The sequence below is a fragment of the Scyliorhinus torazame genome, chromosome 11 (assembly GCF_047496885.1).
Source record: "Scyliorhinus torazame isolate Kashiwa2021f chromosome 11, sScyTor2.1, whole genome shotgun sequence".
Lineage (NCBI taxonomy): Eukaryota > Metazoa > Chordata > Chondrichthyes > Carcharhiniformes > Scyliorhinidae > Scyliorhinus > Scyliorhinus torazame.
Window position 1 is genome coordinate 219,361,833 of NC_092717.1, and position 21,328 is coordinate 219,383,160.

General features: G+C 49.5%; 1 protein-coding gene across 1 annotated transcript in view; it reads right to left on the reverse strand.

The window, feature by feature from the left end:
* The window catches only part of lama1 (laminin, alpha 1), a 470,787-nt gene that overhangs the window by 368,158 nt on the left and 81,301 nt on the right, over positions 1-21,328 (reverse strand). Inside the window, exons 2-3 of the mRNA XM_072468337.1 lie at positions 14,800-14,970; positions 13,113-13,225 (exon numbers count right to left, since the gene is read on the reverse strand). Of these exons, the coding sequence (XP_072324438.1) occupies positions 13,113-13,225; positions 14,800-14,970 (284 nt within the window). The remainder of the gene's footprint in view (positions 1-13,112; positions 13,226-14,799; positions 14,971-21,328) is intronic.

Genomic DNA, 21,328 nt, shown 5'->3' on the forward strand with positions numbered 1-21,328 from the left:
GGTGGCCACCAACTCTAAGAAGCTGTGAAAAAACAGCGGGGGGTCAAGAGGAAACTGTACATTTGCGACAGGAAAGAAGTCATGAGATGTGCAAATAGATCAAACCCATTTGGCTAATTACCGTGGGAGAGTGAGAATTAAAGCTCCCCTTTCCTGCATTCTTTCCTCTTCACCCACTTATTAGCAAACATATTTTAACTCGTGTCAACAGTATCTTGTCAGCAGCAACAGACCCTCCAATGTAATCCCATTAAAATCTGTCACACCACCTTCTTGCACCAATGACACAAGGCACCGTCCATCTCAAGTCTCAGAGACTGAAATTCGATATAGTAACATAGGCATATTTCGCACTTGCAAGTTTCATAATGCAAAATACATCAATTAGAACTAATTTCACATCAATCAGGGTTATTGGCTTCACAATGAGCTTGAAAATGCATTGCAAAGGTGGTATGGTATAATAATAATCTTTATTGTCACAAGTAGGCTTACAATAACACTGCAATGAAGTTACTGTGAAACGCCCCTAGTCGCCACATTCCGGCGCCTGTTCGGGTACATGGAGGGAGAACTCAGAATGTCCCCAAATTACCTAACAGCACGTCTTTCGGGACTTGTAGGAGGAAACCGGTGCAACTGGAGGAAACCCACGCAGACACAGGCAGAACATGCAGACTCCACACCGACAGTGACCCAAGCCGGGAATCGAACCTGGGACCCTGGCGCTGTGAAGCAACAGTGCTAACCACTGTGTTACCGTGCCGTCCATAATTAATTATAAATATAAATATTAACAATAATTAAATAACTGGGCAGAGGAGGAGTTTAATAAGGAAAGAGAAAGGAGCTGGGAGGAGAGATAGAGGATGGTCTATGGGCGGACGCATTGAGTAGAGTCAACGCGTCCGCAACATGTGCCAGGCTCAGCCTGATACAATTTAAGATCGTTCACCGGGCTCACATGACAGTGGCCCGGATGAGCAGATTCTTTGGGGGTGGAAGACAGGTGTGCAAAATGTGCGGGTGGACCAGCGAACCATGTCCACATGTTCTGGGCATGTCCGAAGCTTAGGGGATTTTGGCAGGGGTTTGCAGATGTCATGTCCACGGTGTTAAAAACAAGGGTGGCGCTGAGTCCCGAGGTGGCGATTTTCAAGGTGTCGGAAGACCTGGGAATCCAGGAGGAGAAAGAGGCAGACGTTCTGGCCTTTGCTTCCCAGGTAACCCGGAGACGGATACTATCAGCTTGGAGGGACTCAAAGCCCCCGAAGTCGGAGACCTGGCTATCGGACATGGCTAGCTTTCTCTGTTTGGAGAAAATCAAGTTCGCTGTGAGAGGGTCACTGTTAGAGTTCGCCCGGAGGTGGCAACCGTTCATCGACTTCTTCGCGGAAAATTAATTGTCAGCAGAAGGGGGGGGGGGTTAGTTTAGCTTAGAGTAGGGGGTTAATAAAGGTGGGACCTGTAAGGGAGGGAGACTGCTTTTGCACAGTTTATAGTTTCATGTACATTGTTTATTGTGTTGTTATAATACCAAAAAATACCTCAATAAAATGTTTATTTTTTAAAAATAAGGAAAGGGAAATACCGCACTGAGTAAAAAATAAAAACCAAGTGTTATTTACAAACGCTCCAAACATACACCTCCCGGTAGACCCCTACCGGGTTCCTTGTTGGCCGGTGCCTCACTGGCTGACTTTATATACACTGGGTAATTGAGATACCCAGCTCCTAGTGGGGGAGCTTGCACTCCACAAAGAGCAAGGGGAATACAAGCATTCCCACCCACAGGTCTCATGCATGATAGTACAAGGAGTTTCTGTGATTTGAGTCATAAGGAGGTTTTCTTTCAGTTTGGGGCACGTACGCATGCAGTGTTTAAAGATCTTCAGTAGTTGAACCCTCTTGTGCACCCCGATTTTCATCGTTCTACCATCGGTGGCCGTGTCGTGCACTCAACTGCCATGGTGTAGGCTCTGGAATTCCCTCCCTACATCTCTCCACTGCTCTCAATACTCTTGAGGACACTCCTAAAATCTACCTTTGGTAATCATGTGGCTCAGTTTCAACTTGTGTGTGATAGATGGTAAAAGCATCATTGGAGGACTGGCTGTATCAAAGGTGCGAGCGATGCAAGTCTTTGTTGTACTCCTGAGGCCGATTTGCACATGTGTGCAGCCAATTGGTGAAGTGTGGGCACCGCCTGTCCAGTGGTGAAGTACCCTCAATAATGATGCTTAGAGATTAAACTGTAAAGAAGGCTTTATTAGACTAATAACTATGCTACAGCTATGGACGAGAGCTGACTGTTATACTGACCATGAGGCAGGCCTTTATGCATGGCTCCCAGATGGGCGGAGCCAGAGGCGGAGTCCCCAGGGTTCCAAGCACGGCCTTAAAGGGGACATCACCTTACATGATGATAAGGCAGTAACCGTTCATCACAAGTGGACAAGGTGATCAGAGCCATTTTGAGTGTCGGCCTTGGTTAAAATCTGGCTAGCAAGCTGCACTCGCCGAACGGAAGTCCAGTTACGGCTAACTGATTCTGGGTCAGCGCATGATAGGGCAGCTCATGCAGAGTGTTGTCCGACAAGCATTTCTGGGCTTGGTTTTACACCAGCCAACAGTGGTCCTTGGACTCATGGAGAGCATGGGTGAGGTGCGGGTTCCACCCGCATTGTCCTCAAAATTACAGTCATGGTCCTATCTACATCACCATCAAGAGATGCACTGCACGAAACAGGCTGGTACCTGGACCTCTGAGGGGAGATCCCTTTAGCGAGAGCATCACTTGGGACATTGTTGTTAATAGGGCACTGAGTCTGTTAACCATCCAGTCCTGATTCTGAACTGGCCAGCTCAGATTAAACACTGCGGTTTTGGACCAAGATCAGGATCACTCTACATTCAATTCATGGTGACAGTCCGACTACCACCATGTTGGAAAGGGGTCTTACAATGCAAATTGACATACATAGGAATTTTTACAGACAACTGAACCACTCATTTGTCCCAGGTGGGGAAATCAGGCTTCCGGGTTATTTCTGATTTGCCTGGGGAGCAGGAGTGATCCTCCGGGGCTCCTGTAGAATACTGTGGGCCGTTATCGCCTCACGATTCCCCGGACCATTTATTGAGGTGTGGCAGCCAATTGTAATGATGCTTCAGCCTCGCAACAGCAGGGACCTCCCCATTGAATGAAAGGGTGGATGGTTGGCACATTCCACAGGCCAGCCACCCTACCCTGGCATCTTTTCACCACAGCAACGAGGGCATCTGGTGAGAGAAGCCAGGCAGTAAATTTGGAGAAAGGTTTTGATTGACAGAAGAGTGGAAAGGATTAAAGATTTGTTGCCACTGTTCAAAGGCAACGCTGACTGCGGCACTTAACCGCAAAGATGGGAGGCTCCTGGATCAGGCCAAGTTGGCTAATCTCTACAGGGCAAGAGTTTAATAATTTTTATTGTCACAAGTAGGCTTACATTAACACTGCAATGAAGTGACTGTGAAAAGTCACTTTCCGGCGCATGTTCGGGTATACAGAGGGAGAATTCAGAATATCCAATTCACCTGAAGCACATCTTTCGGGACTTGTGAGAGGAAAGCGGAGCACCCGGAGGAAACCCACACAGACACGGGGAGACCGTGCAGACTCCGCACAGACAGCGACCCAAGCCGGGAATCGAACCTGCGTCCCAGGAGCTGTGAAGCAACAGTGCTAACTACTGTGCTACCGTGCCCGAGTTAAGTTACATAGGGCAGCTTCAGTCTCCCCGCGTCAGGGCAGTAGTCAAACAGGGGAGTGTGTGTGTGTGTGTGTGAATTGGGCCGTGATGTAATAATGCTGGCAACAGTCAAGCAGCTTTTACTGCTAACTTAACCCACAAATATAGATCAGTGAACTCACTCGCCCATTGCAACGGCATGGAATGAGGTGGGGGAGCTATAATGAGTGGAAAAAACAAATTGGTAACAATGTCCCTTTCAACGTGCATCACTCTCAGATGTACCTGCTTCAAAAAACTGGCATTAGCAATAGTAGTTCTTGATATCTATTCAGCACTTTGGAAATGTTTAGCCTGAAACACAGGACAATCTCCTTCTTCTGGGAAAATCAGACTCAATGATGACACAGACACAGAAGTATAGACGGTCAGATACTCAGCTGAGATATTTCTCACTAGTCGGCAGGGAATGCCACTTTGATCAGTTTGGTGGTAGGCGTCACAATCCAGCGACTGTTCTATTTTAATAAATAAATGGTGATCACGGGCACACATCAAAGCCCACATGTAATTGGACACGTTGTCCATTATTAATGAAGCCTTCAGGCACTCTCTCACTTGTGTGACTTTCATAGCTACTGAAAGCCTTTTCAAACACTGTCTGAAGGAGCAGCTCGGCTTTCTGTGTTTGTGGCAAGATGAAGCGTGTCAGATCGTTCCATCAGGATTGTGCGCTCCAGTTTTACATATCACGGAGCGTATGATCTTCAAATGTTTCCAATTGAAAGCATTTTTATAACATTACAGTGTCCAGTTCTGTCTCTGGATTACTACATTTTGGTGCCGTCGCCTGGACATTTCTATCAAATGTGGCGGCCAGATAATAGAGCACAAATCGAACAAATGATGTCAGGAATGAGAAATCATTGTTGTGAATAAAGGCTCAAAAGATGGGATTTTTTTCTTTGTTCAATACCAGAGCACAGGAGGTCAATGGAAATTTAGCAGAGGTTAGCAGGTGTATAGTGGAAGATTGCTTCCATTGCCTGGAAGGGAGGGGCCAAGGAGGGACTTAGAATCATCAAAGGAATAATGGCAGCAGACTATTTTTCACACAAAGAATCATAAGAACATGGAATAATTTATTGCAATCAGGTGAGCACAGGACAGGAAACCTTCACTGATGAGGGGATGACCCTGGTTGAGGAGCTCGCAGCAGTCCATACTTTTAAGTTCCCAATTCATTTTTTCCAATTAAGCGGCAATTTAGCATGGCCAATCCACCTAACCTGCACATCTTTGGGTTGTGGGGGCAAAAACCCTCGCAAATACGGGGAGAATGTGCAAGCTCCACACAGACAGTGATCCGGGATCGAACCTGGGACCTCGGCGCTGTAGCAGTACATACTCAAAGGGCCAAATGGCTACCTGCGAAGCTGCAATTTTTATGATGCTCTGCCCATATGGAGTAGATGCATCGAGGGGGCAGCACGGCAGTGCACTGCTGCCTCACGCCACGGAGAACCCGGGTTCGAACCCGGCTCTGGGTCACTGTCCGTGTGTGGAGTTTGCACATTCTCCCCGTGTCTGTGTGGGTCTCACCCCCACAACCCAAAGATGTGCAGGGTAGGTGAATTGACCACACTAAATTGCTCCTTAATTGGAAAAAAAGCAATTGGGTACTCTAAATTCACTTTTTAAAAAGAAGATGCATTGAATAACAGCATTTACAGCACCGAAGGAGGCCATTCGGCCTGTCAGGTCTGTACCAGCTCTCTGCAAGAGAAATCTAGCTACTCCCACTCCCCAGCCCTTTCCCTGTAACCCTGTAACTCCTCAGCTTGTGCCCCTTTTTGCTTCTCCATCACATACACTTTGGCTGATTAATGCCCAAATCTCTGTTCAGAGGGAATTTATTGCTCGTATCTTTCCTTGTAGATATCAAAAGGAAGTAATTATTTTGAATATTTATTATTTTCTGTTCCTCCTCTGTTTCTAGCCTCTGTACATGATTGCTTCTTCCCTAACTGCCCTCTTATTGTTGACAACTTGAATATTCTTTGAACTGTTGCGTTTAGCCTTTGCCGCTGTGAATTGTTGTCTTTGCCCCTCTTCGCACCCCTTTGACATGTTTCAACCATTTCTTATATTTATCCCAGATATATTTATCCCTTTCTTCCTGCAGGATTTGCTGTGGTAATTATTTTTTAAAACCTCTTTATAACCCATTACATTTACTTGATAACATCTGTGGAGCTCCCATCCAATTGCACCTGGATGAGATGAAACGTGAAGAGGATTCTAAATGGTACTTGTAACCTGTAGCTCATCAATCAAACGATTAAATGTACAAGAGGGAAGCTCCCTTCACGTCGTCTGCCTGTGTTGCACAAGATGTCCCTGGGTCAATTCTAGCCCTACTTGACACGGGGTCGCAACAGAGGTGAAATTAAAGTTACTTAAATATCGATGTCTTTGGTTTGATCCCGATTAAGTACAGCCACCAGCTTTGTAAATTTTAAGACAAATAACCTTTTATTAATTAACAATAATTTATATTAAATAGGGAACAATACAACTGGTTAACTACTATCTAATTTCCAACCCCTCTTTCTAACTCACCTCACCTGATACACACACCACACAAACACACACAGCACAGAGGGGAAGGGTGGTGGAGAGGGAAGAAAATAATGATAAAAAATACAGGAAAGGGATCTTTGACTTCAGATGGATATCTTCCAGTTAGTTCCTTTCTCCATTTTAGACCTTGGGTTGGATGTTATCTTTTTCGTCAGCTTGCAATGTCTTCACCATCGCCATTCAGAGATAGCAGGAAGCCAGCAGTCAAGAGAGGGGGAGAAAATACAGCTTCTTACTTTGAGGGTCTCAAGTCTTATGCTGGGTTCTCTCCGATAAACCCCACCTGGCAGGAACCAATCGTTGTCTGTTGCCAGGCCCAACATTGCCCCCGGGCCAACCCATTGGCCGGCAGGCAACCAATCGACTGAATCCCTCCAATCTGCTGGGCGTCAGAAAGTCTGGGATTTCCTTTCCCAAATACAAAACTTGAGGTCACAATGTTCCAGTTGTCAAGCTATTTGAAACTTTGAATTCTGTACTTCCTCCACCCGATTTAGAGGTATATCTCAATTAATAATCCCCGGACCAAGAAAAACAATAAAGATAAAATAAACGAAAGGGAACAAAGGGAAATCAAAAGGAAGGTCTCTAACGGAGAACACAAACTGAAGCCGTGGTCATTTCTGGAACATTATTGAAAAAGCATGTCTTGAGAACAAAAATATCGAAGAGTCAGAAGGTTGTAAGTTCAATCCCCACTTCAGAGACTTAAGCACATAATCTAGACTGACACTTCAGTTCAGCACCTAGAGAGTGCCGCACAGGCAGAGGCACTGCCTTGACTTCTGGTGAGAATAGGAACAGATGAGACAACGATACCACACCACCTATATGCACACCAAGAACAGGAAGCTTGAGAAACTAGGCATCATCACCAGCAGCAACCAAGCCTCTCCCGGTACCACAGTAGAAAACAATACAGGGAAATCTATTGTCAACTTGTAGAATCTTACTGTGCTCACCCCAGTCCAACGCCGGCATCTCCACATCTTGACTTCTAGTGGCAGCCATGGAGTGAGCTCCCACTCAAGGCATGTTGTTTTGGTCTTTTTCCCGCCCGAAGGGCGAAGTATTTGAGTGCAAGATGTGCAGGATTCCTGCAGAAGGCTTTACCCCTCTGATGTGGTTGGTGGATGGATCCAGGAATTAGGAGTGGGGTGAGAAGAAAAGAGCTGCTGGAAGAGGAGAGTCTTCGTGGTGTGCCACAGGATAAGATGACGGAGGGCAAGGGAGCTGCCCTGCCTGCCTAGTGATCAACGGAGCAGCTAATGGAGTTCCTAAATGGAAAGTTCAGCCAGCAGAGGAAGGAGGCCCTGGAAGACCTGGCCAAGGTGGTGGAACCGATTAAGTCGGGAATCGAGAGAGTGGAGCAGAGGCTGGAATCCCAGGGCCGGGTGATGCAGAAAATGGAGGAGGCGGTGGGGGAGCACGAGGGGCAGTTGGCCTCGTTGGTGGACGAGGTGGGGTGATGTGGGAGACCCAAAAGAAACTGAAGGAGAAGATGGAGGATCTGGGGAATCGCAGCAAAAGACAAAATCTGAGGATCGTCAGGATGCCAAAGGTACCTCGAAGGTGCGAAGGCCGGCATGTACGTGGCCAAAATGCTGGAGAAGCTGATTGGGGAGGGGGCCTTTGACCGGTCCCTGGAGGTCGACTGAGCACACAGGGTGCTGATGAGGAGGCCGCAGGCAGGGGAGCCGCCAAGGGCGATGGTGGTGCTGTTGCACAGCTTTCTGGATAAGGAGAAGATCCTCCGATGTACGAGACAGACTAAGAAGTGCACCTGGGAAGGGAACGAGCTGCGGGGACTTGGGAGCAGATCTGGTGAAGATTTATTTTAAATTTTTTTTATTCTCCTCCTTTTTCACATTTTCTCCCAAATTTACACACACCAACAATAAACAATAATCAGCCACAAATATGTCAATCCCCATATCAGTAACAACGATCCCATCCTCCCACTAAACATTAGCCTGCACGTTCACACAAACAAATGACAAAAAGGAATTAGGGACCACCCGTAGTCGCCATTAACACACACAGCCCCCCTCGCCCCAACCCTCCCACCCTCACACCCCAACTATTGTTCGATGTTATCCAGTTCTTGAAAGTGCATAATGAATAATGCCCATGAATTGTAGAACTGTAGCCATCGAAGATGGCCACCTGCAAAGGACCATGGAAATTATGGCCAACCCAGGACTCAGACAGATACAGAGCTTATGTGTATCTGCAACACAGGTAGCTAGACCTGATCAAAACCCCCGCTTGTTTGCATTCTTAATGGCCCGTTTCCCAGGACAATAGGACTCCAATCAAGCAACCGGTACAGCCACAGACTGATCGGCGCCACTCCCTTGACTCAGAAAGCACAACTGCCAAGGTCAATGACCGCTAAGGACCCGCCCAGCTACCAAGGCACCCGCCCCTTTATTGGCCGAAATCGAAGACAGTGATCAGAGCCCTGTCGAACTATCGGGTCCAAGGTTAAGGACCGCCCCAAAGCGTGCGGAATCCCAGAGGGATAAGAGCACACTGCCATGTGTTCTGTCTCTTTTGGATCCGGCCTGTGCCAGCCTCCTTTGAATCCGGCCTGTGCCCACCAACTGTAGCAAGAACAGCCAGCCAAGTTCAAGACCAACAATCGCTACCTGATGGATTAGCCCAGCAGAGACAGAGCCACTTTCTTCGAACCAGCCAAGTGAAATCCAGATAAAGGCCTTATCCATTTGCACAGTGGCGGTCGCCCTTAAGTTAAGTATAGGTTAGTGTAGCTGATAGGTGTAGTTTAACTCGTAGTAGATATTGTGTTTGCATGTCGAAGTAGCCCTTGTGCATGCAAATAAACCACCTTTTGAACTAACTAACTGGTTTTGTGGTCATTTGATCGATATAAGGGAAGGCTTGTGGTTCACCAAGATAAATAGAAATACCCACAGTATTGGCGACGCTGTTGGGATATAACATCATATCATAAAGAGCAACAGAACCCCTCCATCCTTCCCCTCAGTTCAAACTTAACCTTCTCAAGAGTCAAGAATTCTAACCGGTCCCCCCGCCACGCCAGGGCACAGGGTGGAGAGGTTGCTCTCCAACCTATCAGGATCCGCCTTCAGGCGATCAATGAGGCGAAGGCTACAACATCTGCCTCTGCGCCCGTTTCCAACCCTGGCTGGTCCGACACCCCGAAAATGGCCTCCCGGGGGCCCGGGTCCAGTTTCACGTGCACCACTTTAGAAATTACCTGAAAAACCTCCTTCCAGTAATCCTCCAGCTTTGGACAGGACCAAAACATATCAATGTGATTAGCAGGGCACCCCCCACAACGTTCACACACATCTTCTACTCGTTCAAAGAATCGGCTCATCCTCACCCTTGTGAGGTGCGCTCTGTACACCACCTTCAGCTGTATCAGCCCCAACCTCGCGCACGAGGTGGAGGCATTCACTCTCTGGAGCACCTCACACCAGAACCCCTTCTCCATATCACAACTCTTCCTCCCACTTTGCTTTAATCCCTTCCTGTGGTGCCTTCTCCTCTTCCAAAATAGCTCCGTAAACCGCCGACACTACCCCCTTCTCCAGTCCCCCTGTCGCCGGCACCTGCTCCAGCAATGTGGAGGCCGGCTCCACCGGGTAGCTCTGTATCTCCTTTCTGGCAAAATCTCGAACCTGCATGTATCTAAACATTTTCCCCTGCTCCAGCCCATACTTCGCTTCCAGCACCTTCAATCCTGCAAATCGACCCCGAAGAAACAAATCTTTTAATATCTTAATCCCCTTCTCCTCCCATTTCCGAAAATTTCCATCCCACCTCCCTGGCTCAGAACTGGTGGAGGTGAGGGCCGGGTTTAGCCGGGTCGAGGCTGCCCTCTTTAAAAAGAGCTGATGTTCGGAGTACTGTACCTGGCCCGCCTCTTCAAAGAGGGTATTTTGGGCTGCGTCAGGGGACGAGGCAGGGGTGCCCACTCTCCCCATTGATCTTTGCCTTGGCAATAGAGCTGCTGGCAATGGCACTTAGGGCATCGAGCGACTGGGGAGGGATTGAGTGCTGGGAGTGGTTTGAACACAGGGTCTCATTGTATGTGGGCGACCTGTTATATATCTCAGACCCGTTGGGCAGTATCGGGGTCATTATGAGGATTGTAAATGGAATTTGGCTGGTTTTCGGGGTACAAGTTGAATGTGGGAAAGAGCATGGTGTTCTCGATTGAGACGAGAGGGCAGGAGAGGAGGTTAGGGGAGCTGCTGTTCAGGTTGTGGGGGCAACCTTCATATATTTGGGCATCCAGGTGACTCGGGGTTGGACGCAGCTACACGACTGGTAGAGCAGATGAAAGTGGATTTTAAAGGGTGGGATGTGCTGCCGCTGCACTGACGGGCCGGGTGCAGACAGTAAAAATGACGATGCTGCCAAGGTTTCTGTTTGTGTTCCAGAATGTCTCAATTTCTGTCCTGAAGTCGTCTTTCGAGACGGTTAATGCGCTGATCTCTGGGTTTGTGTGGACGAAGAAGACCCCGCGGGTTAGAAGGGCTTTTCTGGAGCGGGGGCGAAGGCGGGGCTTGGGGGCGAAGGTTGCTAGCGCTGCCAGACATGATGAACTATTACTGGCTGCCGAATATCGCTATGGTTAGTAAATGGGTCGTGGGGGAGGGGTTGGTGTGGTTGGCATTGTGTAGGGGAACGGGTTTGAGGGCTTTATTTTCAGCGCCTCTGCCGTTCTCGCTGGCCAGTAACACCATGAGCCCAGTGGTGGTGTCGGCCCTAAGGGTGTGGGGATAGCGGAGGCAGCATTTGGCACTGGAGGGTGCCTCTATGTGGCCACCGATCTGCGACAACCCTACGTTTGCGCTGGGGGAGTTGGATGCGAGATTTCGGGGGTGACGGCAAACGGGGATCAAACGACTTGGTGATTCATTCATGGGGGCAATTTGCAAGGTTGGAGGACCAGGAGGAAGCGTACGAGTTACCATGGGGGAACGGTTTCAAGTACCTGCAGGTCTGGGATTTTGTAAAGAGAGAGGTGCCTTCCTGGACTACTGCCCCTGGTACTACAGGATAAGGTACTACTGTCAAGGGATGAGATAGCGGAGGGGAAGGTGTCTGAGGTCTAGGTGAATGCATCCTCGTCATGTGTGTGATTAAGTCTCATTCAGTTTAAATGAGTCCAAATGGCACATATCACGGCCTGCTTATGACAATAAGGGATTATTATTATTAGAGGGCATGTCCACATGTCCGCAGCTGAAGGGGTTCTGGCAGGGGTTCGCGAACGTAATGTCTGATGTGTCAGGAGTAAAAGTGGCTCCGAGTCCAGAGGTGATGATATTCGGTGCGTCGGAAGACCCGGGAGTCCAGGGGGGGGTGAGAGAGGCCGATGTTTTGGCCTTTGCTTTCCTGATAGCGCGGTAACGGATCATGCTCGGGTGGCGGAACTCGGAGCTGCCGAAAGCGGGGATGTGGGTGAGCGACCTGGAGGAATTCCTGAGGCTGGCAAAAGGTCAAGTTCGTCTTGAGGGGGTAGGCGATGGGTTCACTCGAAGATAGAAGCCGTTCATTGATTTCTTTAAGGGCGTTTGAGGGATCCTCAGCGGAGGGGGGGAAGGGGTGGCGGAGAGGGGGGGAGGAATGGGGGGTTGAAATGGGGAAGGCAGGATGGGAGGGCGTGGTGATGGTCAGGAGCAGGGGGGGGGGGGGGCGGGAATGGGTGTTGGTTGTTTACAATGTTTGGTTGGTTGTTCTTCTGCTTTAGTTTGCAGGAATAAAGTATTTGTAAAAATGAGATCATGGCTGATCTGGTCCGTCACCTCATCCACTTTGACGTTACAAATATTAAAAGGGTGGGATTTTCCAGCCCCCAGGTGGCAGATTTTCCGCCGGCGGAGGCAGCCAGCCATTGGCCAGTGGCAGGGTCTACCGGCCCCACCAGTGTCTTCGGGGCTTTGAATGCCCCGCACCCTCCACCACGGGGGAATGTGGCGCGGAGGATCCCGCCGGTGGGGAGGGTTGGAAAACCTTGGCCAAAGACGCTGCTTCCCCAACCTTTCCAGGAAGGGCGTTCCAAAGACTCACGACTCTCTGAGAGAAACATTTATCCTCATCTCCCTTTTAATGGGCGACCCATTATTTTTAAACAGTGACCCCAAGTTCATGATTCTCCCACCAGATGAAAAGCCACCTCTTACTCTTCTAAACTCCAGCAGATACAAGCTTAGCCTGTCCAATCTTTCTTCATAAGACAGCCCATTCTAGGTATTAGTCTGATGAAGCTTCTCTGAACTGTTTCCAATGTTTATACATCTTTCCTTAAACAAGGAGACTAGTGCTGTACACAGTGCTCCAAATGTGCTCTAACTGAAGCATAACCTCCCTACTTCAGTAATTAATTTCCCCTCACAATAAATGATAACATTTTATTCATTTTCCTAATGACTTGCCGCATCTTCTCCTTTCTAATCTGAACACCAGCAGCGATAGCATCGCTGTAACAAATCCAAGACACTGTTTGGTTTTCTGATCAAACATGAGACACACATTTCTTTGCCATTAACATTTCTCCCAGCAATTGGTTGTCTTGGCAATTGTCAACATTAAGGAGGCACATTTATAGAATGTATGCAGTAAAAATGATACATGGCTCGGAAACGTGCTGATTGAAAGAAAACAGCAAATCTTTAAAGGGTTTGGAGGTTCAAGCCACTGGCTGATATCAAACCACATGGACATATTCTTCCTCACCTGCCTCAGGTCCAGGGTAATTGTGATCCAGTGATATTGCCTGCCGTTCTGGATGCTGGGACTCTGCCACCAGTTGTTGGTTCCATCTATAGCACTCATCACTGGATGCCGTTCTGCAGGTTCAGCACAAAGAAAGAGAAATGTTTATTGCTCCTTTGAATTGTCTACACCGTCCCTCAGTCTGCCTTTCCCTCCTTTGTTTACATGGCTCATTCTAATTGCGGAGTAGATCACTATTCAGATAAAATGGCACCTGCTCGCCCATTCGAGGGGAATTTCAAGCCCAATGCGCAGAACCCCAATGGCCTGGGAGTCTCGGTCAGAGGGCCATTCTGAAATCAATGGCTGAACTTCATTGCCATCTCCTAAAAGCTGGCATACGTCTGCAGCTGTCCATCTGCCGGTGGGCAAAGTTTGGGCAGATGCAGATCATCACTGACACTCGGATATATCGTGAGCAGAGGAGGCTCAGCAGGGAGGAGGCTCAATGGGCCCTAGCAGGGCCAAGAGAGGGCCAAACATTTCCTTATTATGCCAGGAGGGGCAATTTAGCTTGGCCGATTCGCCTCGCCTGCACATCTTTTTTGATTTTGTGGGGGTGAGACCCACGCAGACATGGGGAGAATGTACAAATTCCACACGGACAATGACCCAGGACCAGGATCGAACCCGGGTCCTTGGCGTTGTGAGGCAGCAGTGCTAACTACTGTGCCACTGTGCCACCCTCAGCCTATGACATTTGTAACAGCTGCTGCTTTAAACACGTTTGTCTGAGGCAGCAGATGTAAGGGAAGGGTAAGTGAAAATGCAGTGATTTTTAACCATACTGCGAGGACTGCTATTCAGTTTTCAGGCAGGGGCCCCTGTTGGGGGTTCTGATGGCGCATTCTATTGGGGGTGACTGATGAGGGTCTCTGATGGCGTCTCTGTTGGGGGTCTCAGTCGGGGGGGGGGGTCTTTTGGGGGGCTATTGGGTAGGGTCTGATGGGGGACTCAGAAGGAGGGTCTGAAGGTGAGTTGTGGGAGGGGTCAGATAGGGGAGAAGGATTTGCATTGTGGGAGGGTGGGAGGTGAGTCCTCTGAGCATCGCAGCTCTGCACCAATCCTCTTGACCCACCACATCCACCTCATCGCGGCCACGCTAAGGAAAATTGGCACTAATCCCTGTCGGGAAGATTTCCTGCTACGGGGGTCGGTGAATATTGGGAGAGCGGAGACTGCCAAGGTGCCCGGGTGGCCATGCATGGGTGCCATTTGGCAGTGCCAAGGTGCCCAGCTGGCATCAGCAGTGCTAGGATGCCACCCTGCCCAGATACCAACCACCTGGGGGCCTTGCATCACCTGGGAGACCCCCCCCCCAAGTGCCGTTCCGTCTGATCCCAGAATGTGGGGACCAGTGCTAAACAGCGCACAGCTGGAGTTTCCTCGACGAGGCCAGTAGATCTCGGGCACTGGTGAACAGAGTTGAGTGTGTTTTAAGATCACTTAACTCGCACGTCTGGGTCCTGCCCATTGTGGGGGGGGGATCCAGGTTGCAACGTCAATCCCTCAAGGCGTAACCCGATTCCAGCAGGACGGAGCCGGTAAATTGCACCCAAAGTTTGTTTTCCTACTGAAAGCCATTATGGCACATAGTAAAACAAGTCAAACATGTATAACGTCACAAATTCACTGGACAGGTGATTACCTTTACGATTCGCACTGTTTGAATCACAAATACGACACTGTGGGTTACGTATTGGTCGACCAGGAACATGTTCTACCAGCTTACAGTACATTTCAGGACCATTTTCACCACAGGTTGCATTGGTGGAGATCACAGCATTGCTGGCAAGATTCAGGATGGCTGGGAAAAGTCCTGATGGAAAGAAAACCGTAAATCTTTAAAAGGTTTCAAGTCATTAGCTGACACCAAACCACTGTCACCATTTATAATGAAACGCTTCACAGAAATGAACCATGGGTTAAGACTCTCTCTGTTCACTGTGTATGGGAATGGTCATTTTGTTAGAAATACCAAACAGAGAATGTTTTTATCAGTGTAGTGGTGAAACATTGTCCACCCTGTCATCCATTTTCTTGCTTTTGAGAAAGATTACAATTATCTGATGTAAACTGGGTACCAGAGAGAGAGTCTCTTCTTCCATCCAAACAGATGGGGTAAAAAAATAAAAATTCCTGTCGTTCAATGGCACAGTTCTACAGACACAGTTCTTCAAACATAGTTCCACAGGCACAGTTCTCGAAATAGTTCTATGGGCACAGTTCTAAAGACACAGTTCTGCACAGGTACAATTCTACAGGCAGTTCTGGAAATGGTTCCATAGATTTCATAGAATTTACAGTGCAGAAGGAGGCCATTCGGCCCATCGAGTCTGCACCGGCTCTTGGAAAGAGCACACCACCTAAGCCCACATCTCCACCCTATCCCCATAACCCAGTAACCCCACCCAACACTAAGGGCAATTTTGGACACTAAGGGCAATTTAGCATGGCCAATCCACCTAACCTGCACGTCTTTGGACTGTGGGAGGAAACCGGAACACCCGGAAGAAACCCACGCACACACGGGGAGAACGTGCAGACTCCGCACAGGCAGTGGCCCAAGCCGGGAATCGAACCTGGGACCCTGGAGCTGTGAAGCAATTGTGCTAACCACTATGCTACCGTGCTGCACATGGGCACTGTGCCTGTGGAACGGTACCTATAGCACCACTTCTGGAACTGGTCTTGAAGAATTGTCCCAGTAGAACTGTATCTGCACAAATGTACCTGTGGAACTGTACCTGCGGAACTGTACCTGCAGAACAGTCCCTGTAGAACTGCACCTGTGGAACTGTGCCTGTAGACGTATACCTTTAGAACCATCTCTTGAATAGGCACAATTCTCCAGGTACAGTTCTACAGGCACAGGTCCACACTAAAAGTGTACAGTTCAATAAATGGTTCTGTGGGCATCGTCCTACAGGCATTGGTCTACAAGTATAGTTGAATAAATGCTTCTATTGGCACTTTTAGTGCCTGGAGAACAGTGTCCATAGAACCATTTCTTGAACAGACACAGCTCCAGAGGTACAGTTCTAAAAATGGTTCTATGGGCACTGGTCTATAGGCACTGTATACAGGTGCAGTTCTACAGGCAGGGTCAGTTTAGCTCAGTTGGCTACACAGCTGGTCGTGCAGAGCAAGGCCAGCATTGCAGGTTCAATTCCCGTACTGACTGAAGTTATTCATGAAGGATCCTCAGGTTAAATCACCACCAGTCAGATCTCCCCGTCAAAGGTGTCAGTCTATGGTCATCTGGAACTAGGATGACTTTACATGACTTTGCCTGTACAGGCACAGTTCCACAGATACAGTTCAAGGAATAGCTCTATGGGCACCGTTCTACAGGCGTAGTTCTACAGGAACAGTTCCACAGGTACAATCCTAGAAATGGTTCTATGGCACCATTCTATATGCAAGTACAATTCCAGAAAATGTTCTGTGGGCACTGCTCCACAGACACAGTTCAAGTAAAGGTTCTATGGGCATCGTTCTACAGACACAGTTCTACATGATCGGTTCCAACATTCTATGGGCAATGTTGTACAGGGACAGTATGGACACAAAACAGCAGCATTTCCGTGGAACCTGTATTGAGAAAATTTCTTAATTTGGTTATCTAGATCAGAGGTGCCCTCCCTTTTTTCAATGTCTTTTTAAAAATATATATTTTTATTCTCCTCCTTTTACACATTTTCATCAAATTTGCACCCACCAACAAATAATCAACAAATACAATGGCAAATCCCTGGCCAACAATCTCTTCATCCCACCGACCCCCAAACAGCCCTCAACATCTTAAATACAAACAACCACCCTTTTATATGTCATGGCACATCTCTATACTATAAAAACATTTGGAGGCACACCTCCGATTTTCTGTTTTCTTCCCTTACTAACCCTAACCCTAATCCTTACTGGGGAAATTTTTAAACTTCTCCCTGTCCTCTCCTTTTTTTTGACCACTTCCTGTGCTGGATTCTCCGATCCCCAACGGTGAAATCGAGTTCGGTGACGGGACGGAGAATCCCCGATGACGACGAAATCGGGGGCGGCGCTGCTTTCGCGATGCTCCGCCGTCTGAAAAGCGGCGTACTCTAGGAGCACGCCGCACGCCGTATCCACGGCCTCAGACCATTGCCCGAGGCCCGCCCTGCGATGCTCCATCCCCGACCGGCTGAGTTCCCGCCGGCATGGGACAGGTGTGGTCTCATCCGTCGGGAACTCAGCGTGGCGGCTGCAGACTCAGTCCAGTGCCGCCAGTCGGGGGAGGGCCGATCCGCGGGCAGGGGGGGGCCTTATTCGGGGCTGGGGGCACTGTGTGTTTTGCGCCAGTTTTCCTGCTTCTCCCAGGGATTTTGTGCCCTTTTTGAGTTTTTGCTTCCTATGCAGGCACATGGGACCGTTGTCTTCCGCTCCAAGTCCCGGATGGGCCCGACCAACATAAAACATCTAAACCATGCATGTGCGGCTCTTTCCCAGCCGCGCATGCGCCCAAGGTCCAAGATTCATCATATTTTGGAGATGCCAACCACAGAGCTGAAGGCAAAGGTGGGTTTTAGTTAAATTGCATGAATTTGAATCTTTTTTCGCGGCACACTTCGGGGGAGGTTCACAGCACACCAGCACACCACGGTACACAACTTGGGAACCACTGATCTAGATAATAGGAATGAGCAGTCTACTTGAACATGAGATTTATTACATTTATTGCGGTGTTCATCCGGCTGTCACATTCAATCACTAGCCGACACCGGATCACCGCAGCTTAAATAGGAAGTGGGAATCCTGACTGGGATTTTCTCCTCCCAATCCAAGGGCTTGGGGATCAATTGTAACAAGCTCCTTTGGAGTCCAAGTCAAGAAGAGTGAACTCAGAATTGCCCAGAGATTAGGGACGGGATTCTCCCGCAATCGGCGGGATGGCCTGCCGCCGGCGCCAAGAACGGCGCGAACCACTCCGGCGTCAGGTCACCCGGAAGTTGCGGAGCCCCCGGGCCCATCGCGTCGCGCTGATTCGCGCGATTCTGCGAGGCGCGATTCCTGTCGGCGGGATCGTTCGCCGGCCAGAGAATACAACGGCCAGAGTCGGAGCGGTGGGGCGGGATTCACGCCGCCCCCCCCCCGGGGATTCTCCGACCAGGCGGGGGGGCGGAGAATCCCACCCTATACCTGGATATTGCCAGGTTCCTATTGCTCTGTTCGGCATAGGATCATGCACTCAACACCAAATGTGCGTCACTTTTAAAACAATCTGATCAAACTAACCTCCCAGGAATGGGAATAGCAGGAATAGCAGCGCTGTAAAAATGAATAAGACCATCAGAGGTAGGAGCACGAATAGGCTGCCGGCCTGACATCAAGTGTCCTCCACTATTTGGTCAGAACACGGTTGACCGGACTGTGGCCTTGGCAGCACTATCTTGCCTGCCCCTTAACTCTCGTCAGTCAAAAATCTTGTCTAACTCTGCCTTGAGTTGAGTGAATGATTTTCAAAGGAAAGTTTTGGAAACCCATCCACAGCTGTCCCAACAACGCAGGCACCTTGCAGTCCCGCAGTTGGAAAGCTAATGTAATTGCATAGAACAAAGAACAATACAGCAGAGGAACAGGACCTTCGACCCTCCAAAACTGTACTGGTCATGATACCACCCTTGGCAAAACCCTCAGAAGTTCCTAGTGCCGTATCCCTCTATACCCATCCTATCAACGTATTTATCGAGATACCTTTTGAACATAGTCGGGAGAAGTTGAGGGTCACCCCCAACATTGGGCAGCACAGTAGCAGTGGTTAGCATGCTGCTTCTCAACGCCAGGGAGCCCAGCTCGATTCCCAGATTGGGAGCTGTGGAATCTGCATGTTCTCCCCGTGTGTGCGTGGGTTTCTCTGGATGCTCCGGTTTCCACCCACAGTCCAAAGATGTGCGGGTTAGGTGGATTGGCCTTGCTAAATTGCCCCATGGTGTCCAAACGTTAGGTGGGGTTGCTGGGCTACGGGGATAGGATGGAGGTATGGGCTTAGGTAGGGTGCTCATTTAGGGGCGGTGTAGATTCGATGGGCTGAATGACCTCCTTCTGCACTGCAAATTTTATGACTCTACGAACATTGAACATTGCTGCATTAACTAACACCTCTGGTCTGATTCTTTTCCCAAGCCTCATTCTCAGAAAGCAGAGCCAATCAATTCCGTATCGTCTCGGCTTGCTCAAGGGTTCTTGGGCTTGTCCCACTCCTAATTACTCTGCAGGGAGTCGCCCCCCCCCCCACCCCCACCCCCCGCAGCCTAAATCAGAAGGGGAAGTTCAGTGGAATGTGACACTCTATCCAGCAGCAAAAGGAGGAATGTGGCCCTTATAAACAGCGGCAGCCAAACAATCACACACACCACAGTCTGCCGACTGAACTCAACTGGAAATGTGAAGCAGCCACCACAATCATTCCTCATGCAATCCACAAGAAATAAAGCATTAGCAGTTGCAGTAACAGGATACTTCCTCCAGCATTTTAACGGAAAGATTCTGATTCAACATACATTTGGTAGATAAACAAGGTGAATGCAATCTAACTTGCAAAGTACATATTCTCAATCGGCTGGGTTTTAAACACCACCAGCTTGAGAAAATGGATTGCCGTGAATGTTTACATGTTAATGGGCCATGACAATTCAGTAAATCACATTTGTAAGCACTTACGGATGGAAAATACTAGATTGGTCAAACTACATTTACTGGTTTCATCGATTCTCCTTACTTGACTACCTAAATGTTTTTGAGGGGGGTGGGGTGGGGGAGAGAGAGTGAGGCAGCCATTGTGAGCAGTACCACCAGAATCTGGGGCGGGATTCTCCAATAATGGGGCTATGTCCCCAGCCCAGCGTCAAAATGCAGGCGAATCACTCTGGACTTTCCTGAAGAAAATCCAGAGTGATTCCCCTACCTGGAGGGGGCTAGCAGGGCCCCGGAGTAGTCCTCGCAGCTCCAGCTGCCGATACGGGGCCCTGCACTTCCGGTTGGGGGTCTGCCCACGTGCACGGCGACGGCCTTCGGCGGCCTGCCCGTGCGACATGGCGGACCCACACCGCGGACCAGCCCAGAAAATATAGGCCCCGCCCCCCCGAGATCACGCGCGCCCGCAGATCGGTGGCCCCCGATCGATAGCCTGGCCATCTGTGAGCCCCCCCCCCCCCCCACCCCCCGGTGAAGGATCCCCCTGCCTCCCCACCAGGGCGGCCGCGGACTGAGTCCGCAGCCGCCATGCCGAGTTCCCGACGGGTGGGACCATGAGAGACCCACGCCGTCGGGAACTCGGCCAGTTACACTTGGAGAATCGCCACGAGGGCCTCTGTCAATGGACCCCTACCCGGGCCACGTAGACCACGCGCGCGCGATTCGCGGCGACGCTCCGGGGACCAGAGCATCACGGGAGCAGCATCGCGCCGGATTTCGGCGTCAACGCCCATTCTCCGCCGCTGCGCCAATCGTGATTTTGCCGCGGAGGCTCGGAGAATCCTGCCCCTGGTGATCCTCGTGCAGACAAAGACCCCACCCATTTGCCCCACACACGACTGTAAGGGTAGTGCGGGAGTTCACAGGTGGGCATGGTTCTGCTGTGGCCACAGAGACTCTCCCCCACTGCTTTCCAGATTTTATTCCTCATCCTGCCTCACCAAACAAAGATCATCTATTGGTGGCATTTTACTACGATACCATCTGCACTGTCAGAGTAATCTATCCGATAGTCAGGGACGGTTTCATCAAAATTAAACAGTTCCCAAGGGTAAAAAGAATTGCATTAAAAGAATCATGAAGCGGTTTTTTTTCATCAAATGGTTCGAAAGGTTCTTTCCTTAATTCATTATGTACTTCAGCTGCTCATCCTACTCTTTTCCTGAAGGCGGTGTAGCTCTTCCGGGGTCAGGACTCCAAGAGTATATTCCAATATTTCTCACAATGCCTACCGTGTGCATATCCACTTAGTGAACACAGTAGGTTGTTTGACTACAGGGAGTCTGGGGATGGAGATGGGGGGGGTGGGGGGGGGGGGGGGGGGGGAGGGTCATGGCTCAGGCACATTTAGTGTGATTTAGTCCTTGGTGGAAGTGCTTTCTGCCCATGGCGATAGGCTCCAGTTGTAGGTGGAAGGCAGGACAGAGGCTGCAAAATGAGAAAAA